At 48.2% G+C, this 21178-nt stretch overlaps 1 protein-coding gene across 1 annotated transcript in view; it reads left to right on the top strand.

The window, feature by feature from the left end:
• The window catches only part of LOC120902051 (putative transcription factor SOX-15), a 52662-nt gene that overhangs the window by 17869 nt on the left and 13615 nt on the right, over nucleotides 1-21178 (top strand). Inside the window, exon 2 of the mRNA XM_040310529.1 lies at nucleotides 7284-7927. Within this exon, the coding sequence (XP_040166463.1) occupies nucleotides 7284-7927 (644 nt within the window). The remainder of the gene's footprint in view (nucleotides 1-7283; nucleotides 7928-21178) is intronic.

Raw genomic sequence — 21178 nt, 5'->3', positions numbered from 1 at the left:
TATGCTATCTTCCCGTGCACTGGACCGAAAATCTTAAGGTCCATAAATAGTGACATTAAACGGGTTGCCCGCAGAGTCACCTATCAGCGGCGTCACGGGGCCGTGAAAATCGGCCACCCAATATCCCGTGTCTTGGTAGGGGAGCCGGAAGCCCCTTCACAGTTTGAGTGAGGGTGATAAACGGATAAACGGTGTGGAGGAGCTGCTGGGCGGGGAGACGATCGTCGTGTGTCCACGATTGCACGAAACCCACAATCAGCGGCCTGAAGGAGACGCTTGAAGTCATGTGTGATTTATGTCTCCCCCGTGGTCTCGACTGTTTTCATGGATGGACGCCCGAAACTGGACCCGCAGACCGATAAAGGCCGGGCAGAGGCTGTCGGTTGTGGTCAATTTAGTCCAAGCAATCCAATCGGAACCGTACCGATAATGAATGTGAGGGGAGAGAAGATAGACGTTCCCTCCTCCCTTAAAGGGAGAGGGTTTGTTGACACGGTTTTAGCACCTAATTTAACAGTGATTACTATTTCACAGCTGGCTGCTGCGAGGCAAAAAAAAGCCCAGCAGCAAAACAGAAGCGAAACGGGGAGTCCCTCTCATGAAAATTTATCACACACGCCGAGCCGTGAAATGAGTGTCGCCACTTGCCACACGATAACAGCTCATAACAACACGAAAATGAGTGTGTTACTTTTTTGTTTGCTTGGAAGGATGAAGGCAGGATGGAAGCAAAAACCACAACAATAAAAAAGCCGCCCGAAAAGTCACCATTTACCGATAATCACCGACTGGGCGAACTTTTTCGTCCCCTTCGCTGGACACGATTATCAACTCGCGTCGCCGTTTTTGTGTGTGTGTGAGCGTGTGTGTTGGTGCGCACTTTGATTGTCATCGATTTAGTCGCCTGTCCCGACCTGTGGTCCGGAAGGGTTGGCGAGATTGACATTTGTCATTGCCGTTGCCGTGACAACGTGATTCGATGTTTTTGTCCTACGCGAAGTGCGCAGACTTTTGAGCGATCGATCGAGCAAGCAGGTGTGTGTGGGGGGTTGGGAGGTAGGAACAAAAAACCACTATCGAACAACATGAGCAACACGGCGGCAAAAGAGAGATTGAACAAGTAAACACAACACTTGTCGAAAATATTCCCGAGGGCGGAACACGTGATAACAGGCAGTTTGACACGGATTTTTTTTTTCGGTCAGGTCTGGCAGTGATTGAGGTAACATTATTTAACACCATACACGATCGACAACGTGTAAACCTGCCAACTTACGACAGGCGCCATGAAGACACACACACACAGTCGGAAAGTTGGTTGAAGAAACAACACGGAGAATGAAGACCTCCTCACGCGTTCCATATCAGCTAATACCAATCAGTCGATGAGGTTTTAATTTTTGCTGGACACACACGCTCGTTTAAGAGTGTTCATGTGAGCGAGAGAAAGAGAGAGGATGCAACGTATTTGGGACGACGGATATTGACCAGCCGGGGGTATGTGAAGATATTCGAGCCTACCCTGGGGACCTGGCGCGGCGAATATTGCGATTTTGCGATCGAGATGCGTCGGAAGCCTGCTGGTTGTTGAAGTTTTGTTTGTTTGTTTGTTTTTTTTTTCTCTTCATAATGCTCTTTGATTCTGGTACTGTTATGTCTACGGTTTGTCGTTTTGGAGTCACTCCGTACCGCACGGTCGGCATATTAATCAAGCAAATGGCGATGAACTGGCACACGGGAGTTCACGTCGTCTTGGGCTGTCGCTGTCGTCTCTTGTAAAACCATAACAACGTTAAAGTTAATTTCAGCGTGCTGAGATCGAAAGATCTGACGTCGGGGGGTGGATCATAACTATTTCAAATATCATTACTTCCAAAATATATATCTACCGCGGGTTGGAGATAAAGCGAGCCTTCCAGAGAACGAGAACATAACCAGTTTACATTAAACTAAATGTGTTGCCCCGGACGCTCCACGGTCCACGGCGGTGTTTGTCGTGTCGCGCTCTGTGTGTCAGTGCGTGGCGTCGAATGTCACGACTTTTACACAACTGTGACTTGTCCTGTGGAGCTGCAGCCCAGCTTCGGGCATTGCTGAAGAAGCTCGGCGAACGCGCGGTACAAGATCTCCAGCCCCGTACAAGTCTCCGGATCCCGTGGTAAGATATGAATCTAGAATACGCTCTAACTTACAGTACAGTACAGTGGTGTGTTCCCCCAAGACTGGGCAGAAGTGCCTAATGCCAGTATGAATCTTCCGCACAGAGCTTAAGCCCAAAGGAACATCAAGTTCTTCTGTAACCCCCAACCGAGAGCAAGCACTGTCGATTCGAAATCGGTAAGGTTCCTTGATCTTTTAGCTGGGTTTTTTTTTGCTTGTTTCACTGTGTCGTTGTCGTTCTCCGACATTCAAAACGGGCACGAAATGACCACCATAAAGCGCCGTAATATCCCTGCTAAATGTCTTTGATGGTGTCCTTGGACTGGACCCGCTGCCAAAACCCCGCCCGGTCGCTTGAAGTTGAAATTTTTACCGAAAAAATACATTCTGCATCGCCACAACCATAAACTATTCCGGTAGAAACAGCTGAAGCTGAGTGCCGCCGATGTCTACAGAAAAAGTGAACCCGTTTTCCTAGGCACTGCGGCAAAAGAACGGGTTGGTAGGAAATAGGAGCGAGGAAAAAACGGGATGATTTGTAGCGCATCCTATCGCCGGGACGGAATCTTGTCCGTCGGCGACAAAAGGGCAGATTTCGGTGATCCGCTCCATCCAGCGTTGATGGATTCGACGTACCGATTCTCGCGCGCGCTCACTGCTTGCCGCGCGACCTCTGGCACGGCGACCGGACCGCTTATCTAGCGCTGTCGATCTTTTTGGGCTTAAGATCGCCACACGGAAGAGGTACGCGAGGTGTTGACGCGAGGTCGAGTCTTTTCCAAAGGCACGCTCATGCGGAACCGACACCGGGATGGTTTCCGAGAAGGACTGTTTGCCATGAAGTCCCGTTCGGTAGCGTGTGTCTCTTCATAGACGCTTCAATATCTCGTCTCAGTTTGGTAACGGGGCGGTTACGTGCGATGGGATCATGGGTCTGGTTCGTCTCAATAAAGTTGTACCTAGATCGAACAGTACACCGGGAGTCAATTTAACAAAACGGGAGTTCATAGGAGCTACTTGAGATACACACACCAGGATGTTTTAGATTAAGGCTCAGCACGTGATTGAAATGTGATGTATTATTTCCTGCTTATTTCTCTAACGTCACTGCTTCCTGGTCATACTCCAATCACTTTGAGCCACTTAATCCCTCTTTAATTTCCGTACTGAAGTAGATGAAGACATTGCTTCCAAGATGTAACGAAGACAAGCTTGAGCACTTCATCAATCATGGCTGAAGACGGATTTTCCAACCACCGTCCACTGAAGAAGGTCAGAAGTCCAAGCCGGATCCGTCATGATAGAACGATCGCACTCCCTTGCTAGCCCTGCAGCTCGATTGCAAAGGGGTCGCGTCATTGGAGACGAATCAATCATAATCGATGATGTGAAATTTGTCATCCTCCAGACGCAGTACGATCCGGTGCCGTTTGACGCCAGCGATAAGGCCAATGGTACGGTACAGCACACATGATTTACGGGAGGCTCACGAGGACGGCCTCTGTTGGTGCCTTGGACTCAACCACATGCACAAAGTTGTGTGGTGATTTTTACAGCTCATAAAATTTGACTACAACTGGCAGAACTGACACTCAGTACACGGCGGTGTCGCCGGACGTTGACAAAACCGGTCGCGAAAGCAATGAGTCATAAAAAACAAAAGCCTCCCTAGGTCCGAAATTCGAAGATGGCAGTGTTTGAGTCGCCGACGTCGTCGTCGTGTGCAATCGAACAATATCCACCAGCGGCAACCAGGACGTGCTGGCACGTGCGCCATTTAACGCTTAACTCCGTGTACCGTTAGCTCTGCGGACGCGGCGGCAACTCTCACTCTCGCACACGCGCAGGCATTTCCGTCGCTTCCAGAGAGAGGTCAGAAGCGCGGACACGTGCTCGTGCGTACAAGATGACACGATTTTGGAGATACTGAAAGGGTTGCGTCGATGCGTATCTGTAGGGGTTTGTACAGGAGGACTAGAGCTAGATGAAAGCGAGATGCCTAAGCATCTTTGGGCGAGATCAGTGTCCAGAGCTCGAAAACCGAAACGTGCGTCCCCGGTCTGTGCGTAAATTATGGTCTGCGTGATCTTCGGCTATCTTGCCACACACGGGGCAGACACGTCTGGATCATCAAGACGTGCGTTGGTTATTTTTTGGAAATTGAATTAGTAAAGCAGCACGCGATAGAAGTCCTCCAAAATGTGAAAAGATGGTACACAATGTTTTTGTTACTGGTTAGGTAATCGGGTAACTCATTGGAGCATTTTGCGCAAACATCCGAACATGAGTTCCACGAATTTGGAAGTACGTAAGGCATGTATCATCATCTTCTGGGAGTTTCGACTTCGCAAAATGTTCATGTCTTAAGATGGGAAGTCTCGTGCTTTTTGAACGCTGTGATGTTGTTCTTTATGTGTGAGCATGGGTTTTATTATGCGCCAAAGCAAGAATAATATCTGACTATGTGAAACTAGAGAACTAAACAGGTTCTGAAGACTAGGGACGATTAATAACGACGGTTAATAAGGGACGGAATAATGATTTGAAGAAAATCTTAAACGTAAAACAGTTGAATGTTCACTTTAGATCTCCAATTTTGATGGAAGAATGTAATGTATACGTCCGGAGAACCCGGAGAACCCAGAGAAAGTGCCGCGGAATTTGTCAAATGCACTCTCCATTTCTCCAACATCCAAGCAACCTGACGCTCCCATTGTCATTTTCACTCCACCAATGTAAACAAAGCACCCTTCCTCTGCGTCAAACTCCCGGCCCGCCAGATGCCAAGTCAGCCACCACATCGTAAAAAGTGTTTGCCCATTGTCCCGCGTAAAGTCTTTAGAACTCGTTTGTTTTTACCCTCGTTGTGTGAGTGAGTAGAGCATTCAAAGGTTACCGATCTCAAGGACGAACTTTTTCCTTCCCAGGTTACCCCACCGTAGACGCGCACCGGGCAAGTTCATTGTGTCGCCCCTTTGCACAGCTGATCCATTGTTTGTGTTTCCATATAAGAAAATTCAGCAAACCAGATGGATTGTCCCAGTGGCCCGGTTTTCTTTCCCCCACTCCCAGTGAGAATGTTTTGGTATGGGGGTGCTGCTGCTCCTACTACTGCTACTACTACGTTGTGTCAAAGGGACTGCCAACCTCCCCCCTTTGTTCGGGTCTTGCAGCTCGGTCCAGGGAATGTTTTGGACCGGGACCGGCTGAGAACAATTGATTATTGTATTAAAATTACCCAAGCCCGGGCCTGGGGTTCTCCGAAAGCAGTGCTGATCTTTGTCTGTCTCGCATTGCGTCTGCCCTCCTAGGATGGGTCCCAGAGGGAGGTGGGATACAGACGGAGTGTTTTTGTTTTGCAAAATCGTCACCCACCCGATACCGGAAGACTAGAAGAGTTACCCCTGAATGGTGTGTCTAGGCCTAAGAAACAACAGGTTGGTAGGGCATCAGGGTTGGCGCTATTGTCACCCACCAGCTGGACTTTCGATTTCGAACGGATTTTCGTGTGCGAAATTTCTGCTCGAGATTCCTGGGAAAAAGGGGGAGCCCTTTGTTTGGAAGGGGGGTGAAAGAATGGCCCCACAGCGGTGATTTCGATTCAATTTGATGCCCACTGCTCGGGTCAAAGTAGCCTGGAAATCTGACAGGTGTCGTGACGGACAGAGTAGATTGTAACCCATAGTAAACTTTGAACCACAACATCTTTCATTCGCTTTGGTGCTGTTCTTCTCCGTCTCCCTCGCAACTCGGTGGATTGCTAGAACAATACCCTGCGCATCTGAGGACTCCCTCTATATTCAAAGGTAAGGGAGCGTGCAACCTCCGATTGGCGGGGGGAAGATAATTTGGATGAGAAATTCTCACTGTACACGCTTCCGGTGATGCAACAACCTCTCCGGGGGGGGGGGTAGGCTTGAGAACAAAGCCCACACACAAACACACTACCCAGCTGATCAAACAAATGGCCAAACATTCGGGACCGGGTGTTGGTCCCGGTGAACTTGAAAGTTCCAAAGTCGACTCCCGATGGGTTGGTTGGCCGGTTTGCGAATGATCCACTTCTCATGGTGGAGGGAGTGAAATTGTTTCGATTTGCATTGCATTGTTGTCTGGTTTGGCGCGTGGTCGCGTGGTGTTTATGTTTAGTGTTGTACCGCTTCCCTCCCCCTCCATCGTTTGGAAGCGTTCCTGCAGGGGTTGACTGTTTTTTTGGAGAAGCATTTTTATCTAGCTTTTTTGCATAACATTATGTCTCGTGCCATGTACAACACATGTCGAAAGAAGGGTTATCGCGTACTGTAAGGTGATATGTGTTAAAAGGGATAAGTTTTTCTAACTGTTCTGGAGGCTCTGGTTTCGGATTTTCATTGGCAAAACGCTTCCCATTAGTATCCAAATCAATTGATCTTGTTGCGCGCTCAGGTATCGGTAAAATATACAGCTCTTGCTCGATCGACCGAAACAATATACCGATACCGTAACATGCAGCTGCAGCGGAAGCTAATATGTCGGTTGTCACGATGTCCAACGGTGCTCGTGATTCAGTCCTCCCGGCATTGGGAGCTTGGGGTAACATTCTCGAGATCATGATCCCGTCGTGAGGATCATCTCCATCGATCCCCGGGTGGACAAATTGAGGAGAAACTCTATCGCCGTGTAAGACCATGTAGTTGTTGTGAAGGGGAGGAGCGGTACTGTTCTCGTCGGCACTGTTGGTGGTCCTAGGTGCGTTATCTAGAGGAGCGGACGGGGCTAGTGTGTTTGCTAAAGGCATAAAGCGTACGAGCCAGTAAGCAAACAACGAACTCGCTTTGGTCGTAGCTTCTGCCCGCGCTGCTGGGGAGAGGTGGAACGGTAAGCACGACTACTACTGACGCGCGACGTCACCTACCGTGTGACCCATATCGTTGCTTATCGTTAAGCTAACATGTCGCGGGAATCGGTTCAGTACTTTCCGTTCGTTCTTGTTTGAGGCGGTTTGGTTTTGGTTCACTGCGTTTCATTGTTTTTGCGGTTCCTGTTAGTTCCAAAACATTGGAACGACGACTTTTAAGTGTGTAGATATTTTGGACAATTTGGAGATGAAACTCTAACATTTTGTATTTTTCGATTCTTTTCAGCTCTCCTCAGCACCAACAGAGCTACCATCGGAACTACGACGAGTATGTCCACCCAATGCAACAGCAGCAGCAACAGCAGCAACAACAACAGCAACACAATGCAGCGGCCAGCTCGCCCCTATCCACGCTCTCCCAGCACGGCAGCATGATGGCCCCGCAAAGCCCTAGCATGCTCGGTGGCACCAACGGGATGATGCCGTCGCCCCTGATGCAGTCCCATTCGCCGCTGCTCTCTTCGAACGCTTCCCTGCTTCAGTCCCAATCGCCGCTGCTGTCCAGCTCGCCGCTAATGAGCCAGTACAGCCCGTACCACCATCAGGACGTGCCGATGCCGACGATCCTACCGCAGGACGAACCGGGCGGTGGTGGTGGTGGTGGTGGCTGGGGTGGATATGCACTGACCGCGGCTGGGCCTTATCAGAGTGAGTTCTGCGCCTCCAACTATGGTGTGCTGCACCAGCGCCAGGCGTACGGGGGACCGCACGGCGCAGGTAAACTGGGACCGCACGGCGGTCTCAAGAGTGCCAAGGAGGCCCGGATCCGACGACCGATGAATGCGTTCATGGTGTGGGCCAAGGTCGAGCGGAAGAAGCTGGCCGACGAGAATCCCGATCTGCACAATGCCGATCTCAGCAAAATGCTCGGTAAGTCCCAGTAAGCTCTTGTGCGAGGGGGGATTACGCGATAAGAGGCTTGTGGTCGGTCGGGAATAGTTTATCGGGCGGCTGAGGGTAGGTCAGTGCTTTTGGCCAGGTGGGTTAGTAGAGTTATCTATGCGGTTGGGTGGATTAAGGCTGGAGTTATTTATAACCGAAAGGTGCGTTATGGTGCTCCAGGAGTTTGACTCATGTACGATAGGTTCAGAATTTGTTGAAATATATCTCTGAATCCACATCTTCGCCACCTCTTCGCCATGTGGCGTTTCAGGTTTGACACATTTATCTGTTTCAAAGTAAGATGTACACTAGCTCCATCATACGCTGATTAGCTGGAGTTCGATCAACTTTATCTACGTGTGCGTTACACAACCTGTCAGAGAACGAACTCAACGATCGACGCCTGATGTCGACATCTTCGCCCAATTCGCCCAATCATTATCAGTCGATGGCGCAGGCCTTTCCCATCAGACGCTCGTTTTCGTCTCCCTCGGGCTGACCTTAGGCCGAACCTGCCATGTGCTCAATCAATGACCAATCAATCAGTTTAATCACCAAATAGAACCGTACAGGCTGTCTTAAACGGCAGCGCCAACCGTTCGCGTGCTCTCTCGACCAGCCCGTTGAGTTTGTTTTCTTTTCCATCTTTTGGGGTTGAATGATAAGATTAGACGGTTTTTTTTTTCAGGATGACCATTGGCACCGTGAAGCAGGTAGCAGGCAGTGAGCGAACCTACCCCGCTGCTCTTATCAATGATGATAAAAAAACCACACCGTTTCAGGTGCTTCTTCGCCTTTTATTGAGTGCAGCGAGTCGTGTTTTTGTTTTGCGACAAGCGACCTGAAGCCTCATACTGATCCGATTGTCTGGCGCACTGTTTGTTGCGTGATAAAGATGAGCAAACGGTGGATTTTCTAACTTTTCACACTTGACTTTGTGGCGCACGAGATGAGTCAGGAGCTATAGGGTTATCGAAATTTCCCACCCGATACGGATCTCACCTTCAGTTGATTTGGTTTATATAATTGCACATCGATGACTCAGCTGTGGGGGCAGTTCATCCCGAAGCATCCCAGCTTCACTCGAGAACAATTTCCTGTGTCGTGCACGTAACGGTTCGGCTGCACTTTACGATTGATCCGGCTCAAATTGAAACGGCAAATTAAACGTTGATTGGATTTTGGGACCGATGAATTGAATTGAATTCGTGTGAGATGTAAAGTGCTGATCGGAACGGGTTTTCCACTTCCAACCACTCCTTGCTTGGTGCATTGTTGGCTAGAACAGGAAATTGTCGCATTGATTGGAGATAAAAAAATTAATAAATTCCACAAGCTACCACAGCTAAGTAGCCGCTGACGTAAAAAGGTTGAGTAATTCGTCGCATAACATGACCAACAAAACACTGTCTATCAACCACCAACCATAAACCACATGGTTTTTGCACTCTGAGCGGTCAAAAAACCAGCGGCTTAAAGAAGAGATAAGATTAATCAAATGGTTTGCGGTTGTTGTGATGACAAATCTAATTTAGAAAAATGGTTTTATCGGCAAAGATTAGTGGGGGGTGGATGACTAACCCGGTGGAGCGAATTTGGTTTCAACCAGGCAAACCAACTAAAAACTGAACTCCACTGGGAGCTCTGGTACTCAAGCAGAGAGTCGCTTTTGGAAGCAACCAATCCCTTACCGGGCACCGTACAAGCTTGGACGAAAAGTATCAACCCCATCCGCCAGACTTCGATTTGCTCCGACTCCAATTAGGGCCAAAGTGTGCCGCATAAATTATCTGCCCGACTGGTTTCAGTACGTGTATGTGTGTTTGCGTGTTTGTGTGTTTGTATGCGTTATTGCTTTTTACCTTCATTCTCAACTGAAACACGGAGTGCGGGTTGGATTTCGCCTCTACTCCACCGGGACGAACGAATGCAAAATAATCGAAGAAACGAGTCGAAAAACTCGTCGTCTGCTCCACGTTTGCACGCTGCAATGGAGAACATCATCCCGGCGAATGGAACGGCTACTGCGCGATGCCTGCAGGAAGGAAAGAAACGAACGAAACACAAACGCCGTCCCCAGAGCGACGGGTCTGTTCTTGAAACTGGAAAGCAAAATCAACACACACAAACACAACGATCAGATTTCTTTTATCGTTCATTTCTTCCGTGCATCAGGCGGGCAGGCACGGTGAGATAAGATGAGAGATGCTGCATGGTGAGCAATCACTCGGTGAGTGGTGAACGTTTGTTCTCTTTCTCGCTCGCACACGGTGTTTGCGTAGCTATCTTGGAATGATTTTTTTTAATCCAGTTATCTCCCTTTCCCGCGAGCTGGCCGCGCGCGTGAAGTGTGGATCTCGTTCGCGAGACGCACGCCGGTGCTCTACTGTCTCGCTCTTCTCACAGCTTCTCACGCGGTGAGCAGGAAAGCAAAGCTGGGCAATTACAGACACCGCCCTCTTTTAATTCGATCCGATTGGTTGATTTACCATAATAATCACAACCATCCTTCGCCGTGTGTGTGTGTGTGTGTGTGTGTTTGTGTGTATCACTGCTTAGTATCAGTGTGTGCCATTTTCTACACCCATACCGTCCAATCGGTGCAAAACACTCGCAGTCTCGAGGAGGGTTCGTCGCTTGTTCGAACGTTTCCCTCGCCCGTTAGGTGAAGTCTTTCGTTTTTTTTAGAGTAGTTTTTGCCTGGATTGCACCTTTGAAGCCGATACCAAAAGAAACGGCAATTTTGAAATGGTTGCAACCCGAAGCCGCACTCCCGCAGGCTGTAAATCAGATTGTTTACAAATAAATCAACCTACCCGCGAGCACACACACTCCGTGGAATGAGTTCGGAAGCGTGATCGTTCGTGCGGAATTTGTCCGCAAAACGGGTTGCGGAAACGTGCGGACAGCCGAGCTTGATGTGCTTCTGCTTACGGCACAAAACAGTTCGGCCCCGTAGGTACACATTCATCAGTTTAATCGTGGTTTGGTGCGGATGTGCAATAAATTGAGCTAGTCGTGACGGCGGCAACTAATGACGCTAACGATCGACGGGTTTTTTTTTCCAGCGGGAAATTTGTGAACTTACTCAGCCAGTAGCCGCGCAGTCTTTATTTCATGTGCCAATTGGAAATTGTTTGCTCTGCCCTCTGCTTACCGCGCAACGATTCACAGAAACTTTGTGCAATTTACTCGAAAACCGAAACCCTTTTTTTACTGATGGATTGCGCACTAGCGAATGATCTTTCGCTTCGAACAGCCTTCAATATCGAGACGGCAGCCTAATGCTACCTTAAACGCAGCCTAATCTTGCACAGCCTCTTGCCTAAAGCCGTTAGTAGCGTTGCACCATTACTGCCTGTAGGCAGCCATCATTTTGTGCCCGGCCTCGAAAGTGGTCCAGTTTTCAGAGAGTAATTATCGGAGCAATTTAACCTCCCAGCAACGGCCTCCAGAGCTAGCTGCTCGGCAATCGGTCTTAATGGTTGCCTCTATTTCGGTGTGCCTCCCCGAACCCGACAGCTTCAAGGCATCAGCCAGAGCAAGCTGTACTTAATCGACAGTGACGCATCGTCGAATCACCAAATGTAGAGTGGTTTTGATTTTTTGTTGTTGCTGCTGTTGCCCTCATCTTCAGTTTTTCGAGGTCGATTTCACGGGGCAATTCAATCCGCGGTAGTGTGCCGCGTCGTGGGGTTGGTGTGTGTGTAAAACCAATCCATCCATCACCGATGTTGCAGGCCGAGTGATGTTGCGTGAAGCACACCGAAAGTTGGAACGGCAAAGAGGTGACTTGAATCAGCCAACCGATCAAGCGACATGCAAATGAGCTTTTCGGTCGAATGTCTAGCAACAAACCGCTGCTCCACGGTGCGCGAAAGGGTGAATGATGTTGATGGTGATGAATGAATCGGCCGAGCGCCAAGAGTAGGAGAGTGGGAGCAAGAGCTGGGCAGGGCCCCAGATGGATGGGTAGTAACACACACACAGCGGCAACCTCACATCGCTCCTAAACTGATCAACCTAAATTCTCGTCATCGTAAAATCGGGTTGGGCTTGAAGAAGGAATGGAGTGATGGCGAAAAAAACAACACTAAACTCTCCCCCACGTTCCCCGATTGCTTCAACAACATCGACTGCAGCTTGCAGGGGGAGAAATGTGGGGAGCACATTTTCCGGGCGGTCAGCTGGGGGAAACAGACGACTTCGAAATTCGACTTGAAGCCGGAAATGACGATCCCTTCCTTTTTTGGACGGGAAGGGGGAGACCGATCGAGAGGCAGCCAACCGTGCCAAGCCGTGCCGTCGTTTCATTTCCAGGCCCAGGCAGGCAGGCAGGCGGGCCAGGCCAGGCCGATCCCGGCGATCGCTCTCGTTCGTACGATCGGTCGATGTCATCAAAGTTGTTATTGCACAAGAGCTGTTAGCTCTGTAACACAGAGTTAAATTGCGGCGATGGGAAAGCCGTTCTCGATGGGGTGTGGGTTCCTATACGCCCTGACCTGATTAAAGATAAATCACCATCCCTTAAATTTAATTAAAATTAAAATTAAAAACAGTTACACGCTACCCTTGCGTTGCTTCATTTCGGTTGTTTACGGGGTGCATGCAAACAGAAACTACAGGAAAACTGTTGATTTTATATGTTTTTGAGACTTTTGCTGCATGTTTGTAACATGATGGGTTAAATAAGTTAAAAGACAGATGTAAAGATCATTTCCAATTGGATTTCATGCTTCATCCGAGCAAGTTAGTAAACTTTCTCAAGCCATGTGTATGCTTGTTGCAGTAATTCTATGATTGACTATAGAAATGTTTTATAAATAACAGTTTTAGTCATTTTATTCTAAACTTTGTGTTTGTATTACACTAATGAGATCAACCATTTGATGCAAAAAGCAACTTACAACAACTTTTGTGGGTCTCTCAACTAAATTACTGCTGTCTTACAGATTGCTTAGTTATTTGTCTGATAAACTGATCTTGCATCTTGTGGCAAAAATCAAGGCTAGAATCGTGCCAAGATAGATAATTATCAAGTTCAAAAGCTTTCAAACAAGTCTCAAATAAAGGAAGTGTATTCTGTCTGTAAAATCTTCCTCTTTTTTTACCAAATTCTTCGATGTCGAGTACAACCAAGTATTCATAGCTGTAGTATGCTTTTAAACCATCTATAAAGTTACTGAACAGCCTGCTAGAGTTTATTGGACGCTTCTACTAGTGCCGTTTTACCCCCTAAGAAGTTTAGTTTTTCATTGCCACTAGCTGACCGGCGAAGGTGGAGGCATTGCCATAAAAACAACCTCAAATTGCCTCAACTCTTACGAGTACAACCCACTTTCCTACCACCAAAGACGCAATTCCAGCACGACGAGCGTAAACGTCGAAGGCAGCCGCGTTAAGCACTTTAGGAGTTTCGAAATGGAACAGATTTTACCTTTTTTTCGGTTTGTTGTTGGAAGTTTTCGAGCAACCGGTCCTCACCACCTCCGCCAACCCGAGGTCACTAATGAACAGACAGATAGACACCACCATCATCCTCTCGCCTTCTGCGTCTAGTTTGCGTGGAAAGATAGACACCAATAATTGCTTCGACGAAATCGACGACCACCACCTCCACACGGGGGCGAGGGCGAAGATTTTCGGACCGTTTTTTTTTTCTTTCCTTCATCTTCAGCCTGCCTCAAAATGGCTGCCCAGATTTGAACGGTTTCGAGGTCTGACGGACCCGTGTATGTGTCGGTGTATGTGTTTTTTACTCGTTTTTTCATCTCATCGCGTTCCATATACGCGCCACCAGCTACATGACCAAGTAAAGCGAAGGGGGGTGGTTTGGAAAAATATAAAACCGTATCTAAAAGCGGTTCTCGGGACGGTCGGGCTGACGCTATTAGACGACCGACCGTTCCATTGGCTTGAAATTAAGTTTCATGTGGTGCTGCCAGTTCCCTTCTATTTTTTTTACTTTCCGGGAGTAGCGGAACAAGACGCGCGGGGATGAAAAAAATGGTGCCGTAATTAGATTTATTTCGTTCGGTATCGTGAAATGAGCGAAGCTTGCCTGGTTCGTGCGGGTGACGACCCGAGCAGCAGCGAACGAAGAGAGCGCCGTCGCGTCATTAGCTTTTAATGACAAATGCTGGCTGCTTTCGGCGAGCCGCGAAACCGTGACTAAAATGGCAAAGGATGGCATTAACATTTATCGACGGGCGAAATCGGGCACTGGGTCCTCCACCCGAGCAAAGTTGGATAAGTTAAACTCTTATTTTATGGACTCTGCGTTAAGAGATTATTAAAACCGATGCCCTAATGCAGCATCCTTTGCCAGCCAACATAAAAATGCATGTTTTATATTCGCATTCCTGTGTTTCTGTTCGTCCACAGACGCTTCCTAGATCACATTCCGGGACTGGCAAAACACATCCACTGGTGCAAACATGATGCCGTTAGTGAAAAATCATTCTATCCTCTCGCACGATCTGATTCACTCCGCGCGTCCGATGCCAATCTCCATTCGTTAGTGTGCCCTCGTCTTTTAGTGCGTCATGGAATACTTCACCGTCACTCCACAAACGCACCCGCCATCGATCCCGCGTATCCCGTTTCCGAAGAGCGGCAGCGCGCGTCCCCCAAATCATCAAGGCCCGAGGCCCGATTGCGCACGACAGATAACTACGCACCAGCGCGAGGACAGGCGAATCGATCGATCGATCGATGATTTACAAATCCTTCAACTCGTTTACATTCGCACACTATGAGGAGAAAGGTTGGGGTGGTGGTGGATTGGCAACTAAAAAGGGAATTCTTCTGCACTGCAGCATCGGCCTGGCTCCCGAGCGAGTTGATCGTATCTGGCTCGCTATGGTCCACGGTCGAGCGCTGCCATTTTGTCTCGAAACCTTCGCGGTTGGTACGCGATCTGATGCGATCCGTTTCTGCGCCCCGGCCTCGGAAGTTGATGGATGAGTTTCCTTTCTCTTCCACCCCTTTAAGACCACAGCACCTTCACCTGCAGTCGAGCACGTGCACAGTTTCGGTGTGCATTTTAACATTTCCGTTGACATTTATTGCATCCGTCGAGCTGTGTTGCGTCGGGAGAGCAGCCAAGGTTAAAGAGCTGGCGGGTGGTCGTTTAAGAGGCCTCCGGGAAGAGGGCCTCAACAAGAAGTGACTGGTTGCACTGGTTGCAGATTTATGTGTGTGTGTGTGTGTGTGTGTGCAAATGGGACCGAAGGACAGTGGTTGGCTGTAATGGAACGTCACTGCGATTGACGTTGTAGCGACGATAAGAGGGAAGAATGCACGAATAGATGGTTCGTCTTTCGTCATTGTAACGCAAGTGATGCTTCCTATTTGGAAACTAGTTTGAAGATCGTTTGATTCTGGCACATCAATTTGAATGTTGATCGAATAAACGACTTTTTCTAGGCTTTTGCGCTCTCTTCTATCATGGTTTTTGCTTTGGAAGAAATTGTTTTGTTGCGACGCATTTTATCACTTATAACACACTCAATTCTGTATCGACCCCATGGTGTAGTGCTAAGTGCTTGTATTAGCATGTTACCGATCATAAGTTCAAGTCCCAGTTGGATGGATCTTTTCATGACTCAAATTTTAATTTCGTGCATACTAAATGGAAATAAAATGACCCTCGACGACTACCTCACACACAAAATCAACACCTACTCGCACACACATTGCCTTATGGACAACAATCATCAAAGTTATAGAATCAATAAAACATCGATGTATGGAAAATCTATTTCCTCTGTTCTTCTCTTTCTCTTGTCACTCAAAAAGAGATAAATTACTAAACCACGAAAAAAGAGGAGAAAACTATGTTCTCTACGTGCTTGCTAATTTTACGATCCACTTCATCGGCACCAATCGATCAACTTCCTCCACCACACTTTTCTGCGAAACACCGTTCTGCTGTTTCTAGCTAGCAAAGCGCCGGTTCGCGCCCATATTAAATGCTGTTTTTATTTTTCCATTTTATTTTGCGACAATAAAGTACATAAAAATATTCACCTCGCTGCTCGGGGGCTCGGGCACATGCCACAAACGATTCACCATAAACGCAGCGCAGCGACGCCAGCAAAGCCCAAACGCTCTGCTGTTTTGGTATTCCGAAGGGCACCGGCTTCATCGGCATAAAGCACCGTACCGCACACTTTGACTGCTGCTGCTGCTGCTGCTGCCAGGGGGAAACGGTTGACGAGCGCCCGAAAGCATGGCGCTCTCGGGTCCGGTACAAGGACTTGGCGTTGGCTTTCCTCTTCCCCATTGGGTTCTTCTTGTGTGTGTGGTTTTTTTTGGCCAACAAATTCCCCAAAAATGGCAAACACCCACCTCCTTTGCCGTTGTTCGGTAGGGCCGGCGTTTCGCAAAGAACGCCCGGTTCGAATGCAAAAGAAGCACCCCGGCCCGGCCCGGTTGGTGATAATTAACGATGAAAAGCACGCAAAATTACCATCAAACGGGGTGTGCGAGTGTGTATGGTGAAAAAAAAAGCGACGATGGAAAAAGCCAAGAAGGGCTGTGACCGCCGAAAGGGAAGTTAATCATTGCGCGGGCCGCATTGTGCCACGGTTCGCTTCGGTTGTGCCACCGGCGTTCCAACCCCGTAGTCCCTGCATCCCCTGCCTGGCTGCCCTGTTTGCTCGGTTATGGTGTTCTTGTTCTTGGCTGCTTGGCTGGTGCCGGGTATAAATCAGCGCTTGATAGAGTGTCGCCGTAATAAATTGCAATTTATTGCGGTGTGCATCGAATGGAAGGTACAAAGGAAAGGGTGGAGAGGAATGAAGGCACCCGGCACCTCAGAATGGTCTTCTAATTCTTTGCGGGCATGCAACGGCATCCTTAGGACGGAAGCTCAATGAACGAAAAGTTACAACGAAACCGGGCAAACATATTTTGACACATAATAAATTTCGGCGCAATTTTCTTTCGGCGGATGCTTCTGCCAAGCCCTTTTGGACGCTTGTGTGGAGGCAAAGTGCGTGGAGATGATCATGCATTCAGGTGCATCATCGAGGCAGTCCAGGACGATACAAAGTAGCGTAATGTATGGATTTTGGAGAAAGAAATGAAATGATTAACATTCATTAGCGCGGAAGAGTTTGGATCGTGTTTGGACGAATGTTGCATTATTTTTCATATAAAATTTGGATTTCCAGATATCAACTCTATTCTGACGCAGCGCAATAAGTCTCCTTTTTTGTCAAATAATGCAAAAAATGATTAAATTTTGCTTGCTGAGCATAATTCGTAAACAATATTTGCTCATATGCCCACCAGAAATGGGCAATAATTGCAAACCAACCCAGCCTTCGTGCATCCAAACGAGAAATAGAAGCCTAGAAATAGTTCCTCACCGTAAGCTAGCAAATACCGAGATCTCCGACGACTGACCACCTCCCATAGCACTTCACCCCGCGAGCCATATTACGTATTCCGATCAGCTGCCAGTGATTGAAATAAACATTTTCCGGACGAAAGCGTGCCCAGCGTACGCATGCGTTCGTGGTTCCCGTGTGTGTGTGTCTGTGTACGACCAGAGACGGGGCCCAAACGCCCAAAAGAGGGAAATAAAATTTTATTCTCCAATGCTATGCTAAGCTATGTTGCGTGTCGTACGTACGTTCGATGACGTACGCCGTTACGAGTAATGGGAGAAGTCGTTTTTGTTCAATTCATTTTTTGAAACGGCCCTAGAACGGGGCCCCATCTTTCGTATATGATTGCACCCACCCGAAGGGGGCAAAAGCTTTTCGGGAGGCCGAGAAGGTACGGCGGGTGGAGTGACAGTACACACCCGCGTTGCGATCGATTAGTTGGAGCTGATTTTTCATTCATCAGACGCGCACGCTCCGCGATCGCCAGTGTGAAAGAAGGGCGGATGAAGCAATGTGAAGGGGCTCGAACCCCTGCAGCACGGTTGCCGGAGGAGCAGGGTACATTAATCTCTTTTAGCATCCGGTTATGCTGCCGGGCGTCTGGGGAAGCTACGCGACAGGCGACGAACCCGAAAGAAAGTACCGGTTCTGGCCGGGGGTGGCCAAGGGTGGCTGGTTGAAGGAGGCGCAAATGTAGGGCAAAGGTAGATTTAATCTGGCCCCCGTGTTGTGCATTTCAATTACGGAGCGTTTCCTGCCAGGTAAGCTGCGCTGGTCTATCCTCGCATATGAATCATTCGCGCTTAGATTGTTGGCGTACAGCACTCAGAACATGCTTAGAATCGCACCCAACCCAGGAGGAGCCCCGATGCGCCTTTTTATTTATTACGGGCTCGTGTTTCCAACTGATTTGCCTTTTTTACCCACCCGACCTCTATCTCTCGCTCTCCGTTTTTCATTCCATTTGCATTGCACGGTTTGTCGCAACTCATGCGCCGTCCACACGGGCAGCATCAAGCATGATGATAATGATGACGGTCGTTAGGAATTGCGAGTGGAGATTGACGGCGGGAGAGCCAGCGCTCCAGCATTAACGTTAATAAACATTTAGCAAACGGGCGAATTACGCCTTAAACGCTGAAGCTGCAAGCGGGGGAGGGTGCAAAAACAAACCACAGCGCGCCACAATTGCTGCAGTTTGTGTTGCATCGCCGGCAGGCACAAGTGCACCACACTCCACACAGCTGAAGTGGCGGCAGTTCAGTAGCACTAGCAGCAGCAGCATCATCATCAGCTGTTGCGGCCACTGCCGCCATTTGCTCTGTCTGACTGTGGCGAAAATTACTATCAGACATCAGCAGCAAAGCAGCAAATAACAACGCGGACATGGCGTCGCAGGTACGCCAGGGGAAACCGAGGGGGAGGGAAACAACAACAGCAACGGCAAAAATCTAGACTGTGGGAACAACAACAACCCCTGCCTGCGATGGAAGAACAATGGAGATGAATTTCTTGCACAGCGAGCGAAAAAGAAAAGAAAAAAAAACACTGAAATTACAACGCACAAAAACGCTGCTACACGTATACATACATGGTAGAGGGTGTGCAATTAGCCGCGCGACTGCAATTGCAGCGAAACAGTGAAGCTGAAGCGGTAACTAATCTACCCTGCTACCGTGTGTGTATGTATGTGTGAGAGTGTGTTGCGAGATGTTTTCTTTTTTTTTTTGCTTGCTTTTCTCCCATTTTCCAACTCCTATCTCGGGCGGACGGGTTTAAGAGTGTTGTGTGGAAACAGCCGGCACGATGGGGAGCGTTAGATATGCCAGGCAGCTTTTCTACATCTCCGAAGCAGTCCGAGTTGTTGCGGCCGGAGAAGACACTATCAAGCGATGAGATGCTTAGATTGGCAGAAGGGTGGCAAGGGAGCGATATTGTGAAAGATGTGGTTGATCGATGCAAAAATCGTCCCACAATGTGATAAATTAGAATAGCGTTTCATTGCTGTTTAACAGTTTGATACTGTTTTTCAATTATTTATACATATTGTATGACTTGAAAAGAATCATTGATGTATGCTACATACGAACAACGTACATACAAACGAAGATTTCATATCGTCACTCGGAAGTGATCTCGCAGGGCCGTGGCTAAATCCTCGGGCTCAGGCAAGACGAGTCGTGAGTTCGAGTCTAATTTAGAACTTGGTTCTTTCAAAGTTAAAAGACAATAATTTGTGTTGTACTATTTTAGAACGCTGTTTGTACATTAACCACAGGTTTAGGAAATCCAATTACTACAAAGTGTTCAAAAAGCCATAGCAGCAACTGAAACAGACTTGGGGAAGAAAAAATCAAATCTGTGCAAAAAAATCAACTGCAAAAGAACTCCTACTTCAAACTCTTTGCCTTATTCTATACTCTTATCAATCCACGACCTAAGCGCTGTCATTTGCTCCTTTGCGTTCCATCAATCGTTGTACCGCAGCAGACATTGACGGTGACAAGGGAAACAACGTGTCAACCGTGTGTTGTGTGTGCTGCTGTCTTGATTCTAGTGAATTATTCAGCTACGCGAACGTCTAATAATTTCTCCCCGAGTGCGTCATTGTTGCGGGTCAAATGTTGTTGTACTTTTTGATGACTGGTGATCGTTGCTGTGACGCAACTACAATTTATATGACGAATATTGTCCCGCAAATCCGTGATATTCTGTTCGTTAAGAAGAAGAAAAAGCAATTAAGTTGGTTGTTGTTAGAGTTGAAATTCTTTTTTTAGGTTGAAATTATTAAAAATAGTTCAACCTACCTGATTTCTGATTAAACACGTGCTTGCGTGTGGCGTGCTGCGCGATCGTTGATCTAATCGAACGACACGTCGAGCTACACACAACAAAAACCATCTTCCGTCAGCTAGAAAGCGATGATAACGCGCCACCGTACTCCCCCCCCCCCCCTACATCTAACGGCACATGATCTCATCTCCTCCCACTACCCAGTGAGGGTGAGGGAGGAACATGCCTCTTCCCTTTGCAATACTTCAACCACAAGCAGACAATCTCGATCGGTCGATCTTCATCCAACACACACAGGGGAATAAAAAAAGCAGCGGCTGAGATGAGGAGTTCAAATAAGATCGAGAAGCGATTAGAAAACGAACGGATAGGCCAGCAGGGTGAGCGGGAAGCGAACAGATCAGCTCAGTGTCAGCAAAGCAGTAAAAGACAGGACCCTGGTGGTGATGGTGGTGGTGTGGTGAAATTAAAAACTAAAAGTAAACCTTCCGCATTATGAACGAATGGTACAGGGTAGGATGGTGGTTGGTGGTGGCGGTGCGTTGCTGTGTGCGTTTTGATGTTGCTATTGTTTCCCTCCCGCGCCAGTAGCGACAAGCAACGGCAGAAAATCCTCCCGCACACCTTTCACGGGACGATCCCGACCCCGAGTGGCTGCAGGGGAACAGGAGAAAAGGGGAATCTTGTACGCATAAACACGGTTTCCTTTTTGCTCAATGGGGAAGTCACTCGCTCGCAGCCGGGGAGTGACGGCAGACAACAGGAAAAAGGGAAGAGAAAGTGTACATGAAAATTTATGTTGTTTGACTTGTGTGCAGAGGTGGGTATGGGGAGGGCGCACACTGTCGGCGTGATGTTGTGGTGCGTTGCGTCGCGTGGGAGTTTATGCTAATTAAATGTTACCAGCAGGGAGGAAGCATACAAACGGGAGAAATACCACACACACAGAAAAACAAGCACTACTCCACTTTCTTCGCGCCTTGTTCTCTCGGTAAGCGCAAACGCAAGCAACACTTGTTGAACGAGTTTTACTGTATTTTTGTGTTAA

Source organism: Anopheles arabiensis, chromosome 3 (assembly GCF_016920715.1).
Source record: "Anopheles arabiensis isolate DONGOLA chromosome 3, AaraD3, whole genome shotgun sequence".
Taxonomy (NCBI): Eukaryota; Metazoa; Arthropoda; class Insecta; order Diptera; family Culicidae; genus Anopheles; species Anopheles arabiensis.
The sequence above is the reverse complement of the archived record's forward strand: the minus strand, read 5'-3'. Positions and strand labels throughout refer to the sequence as shown.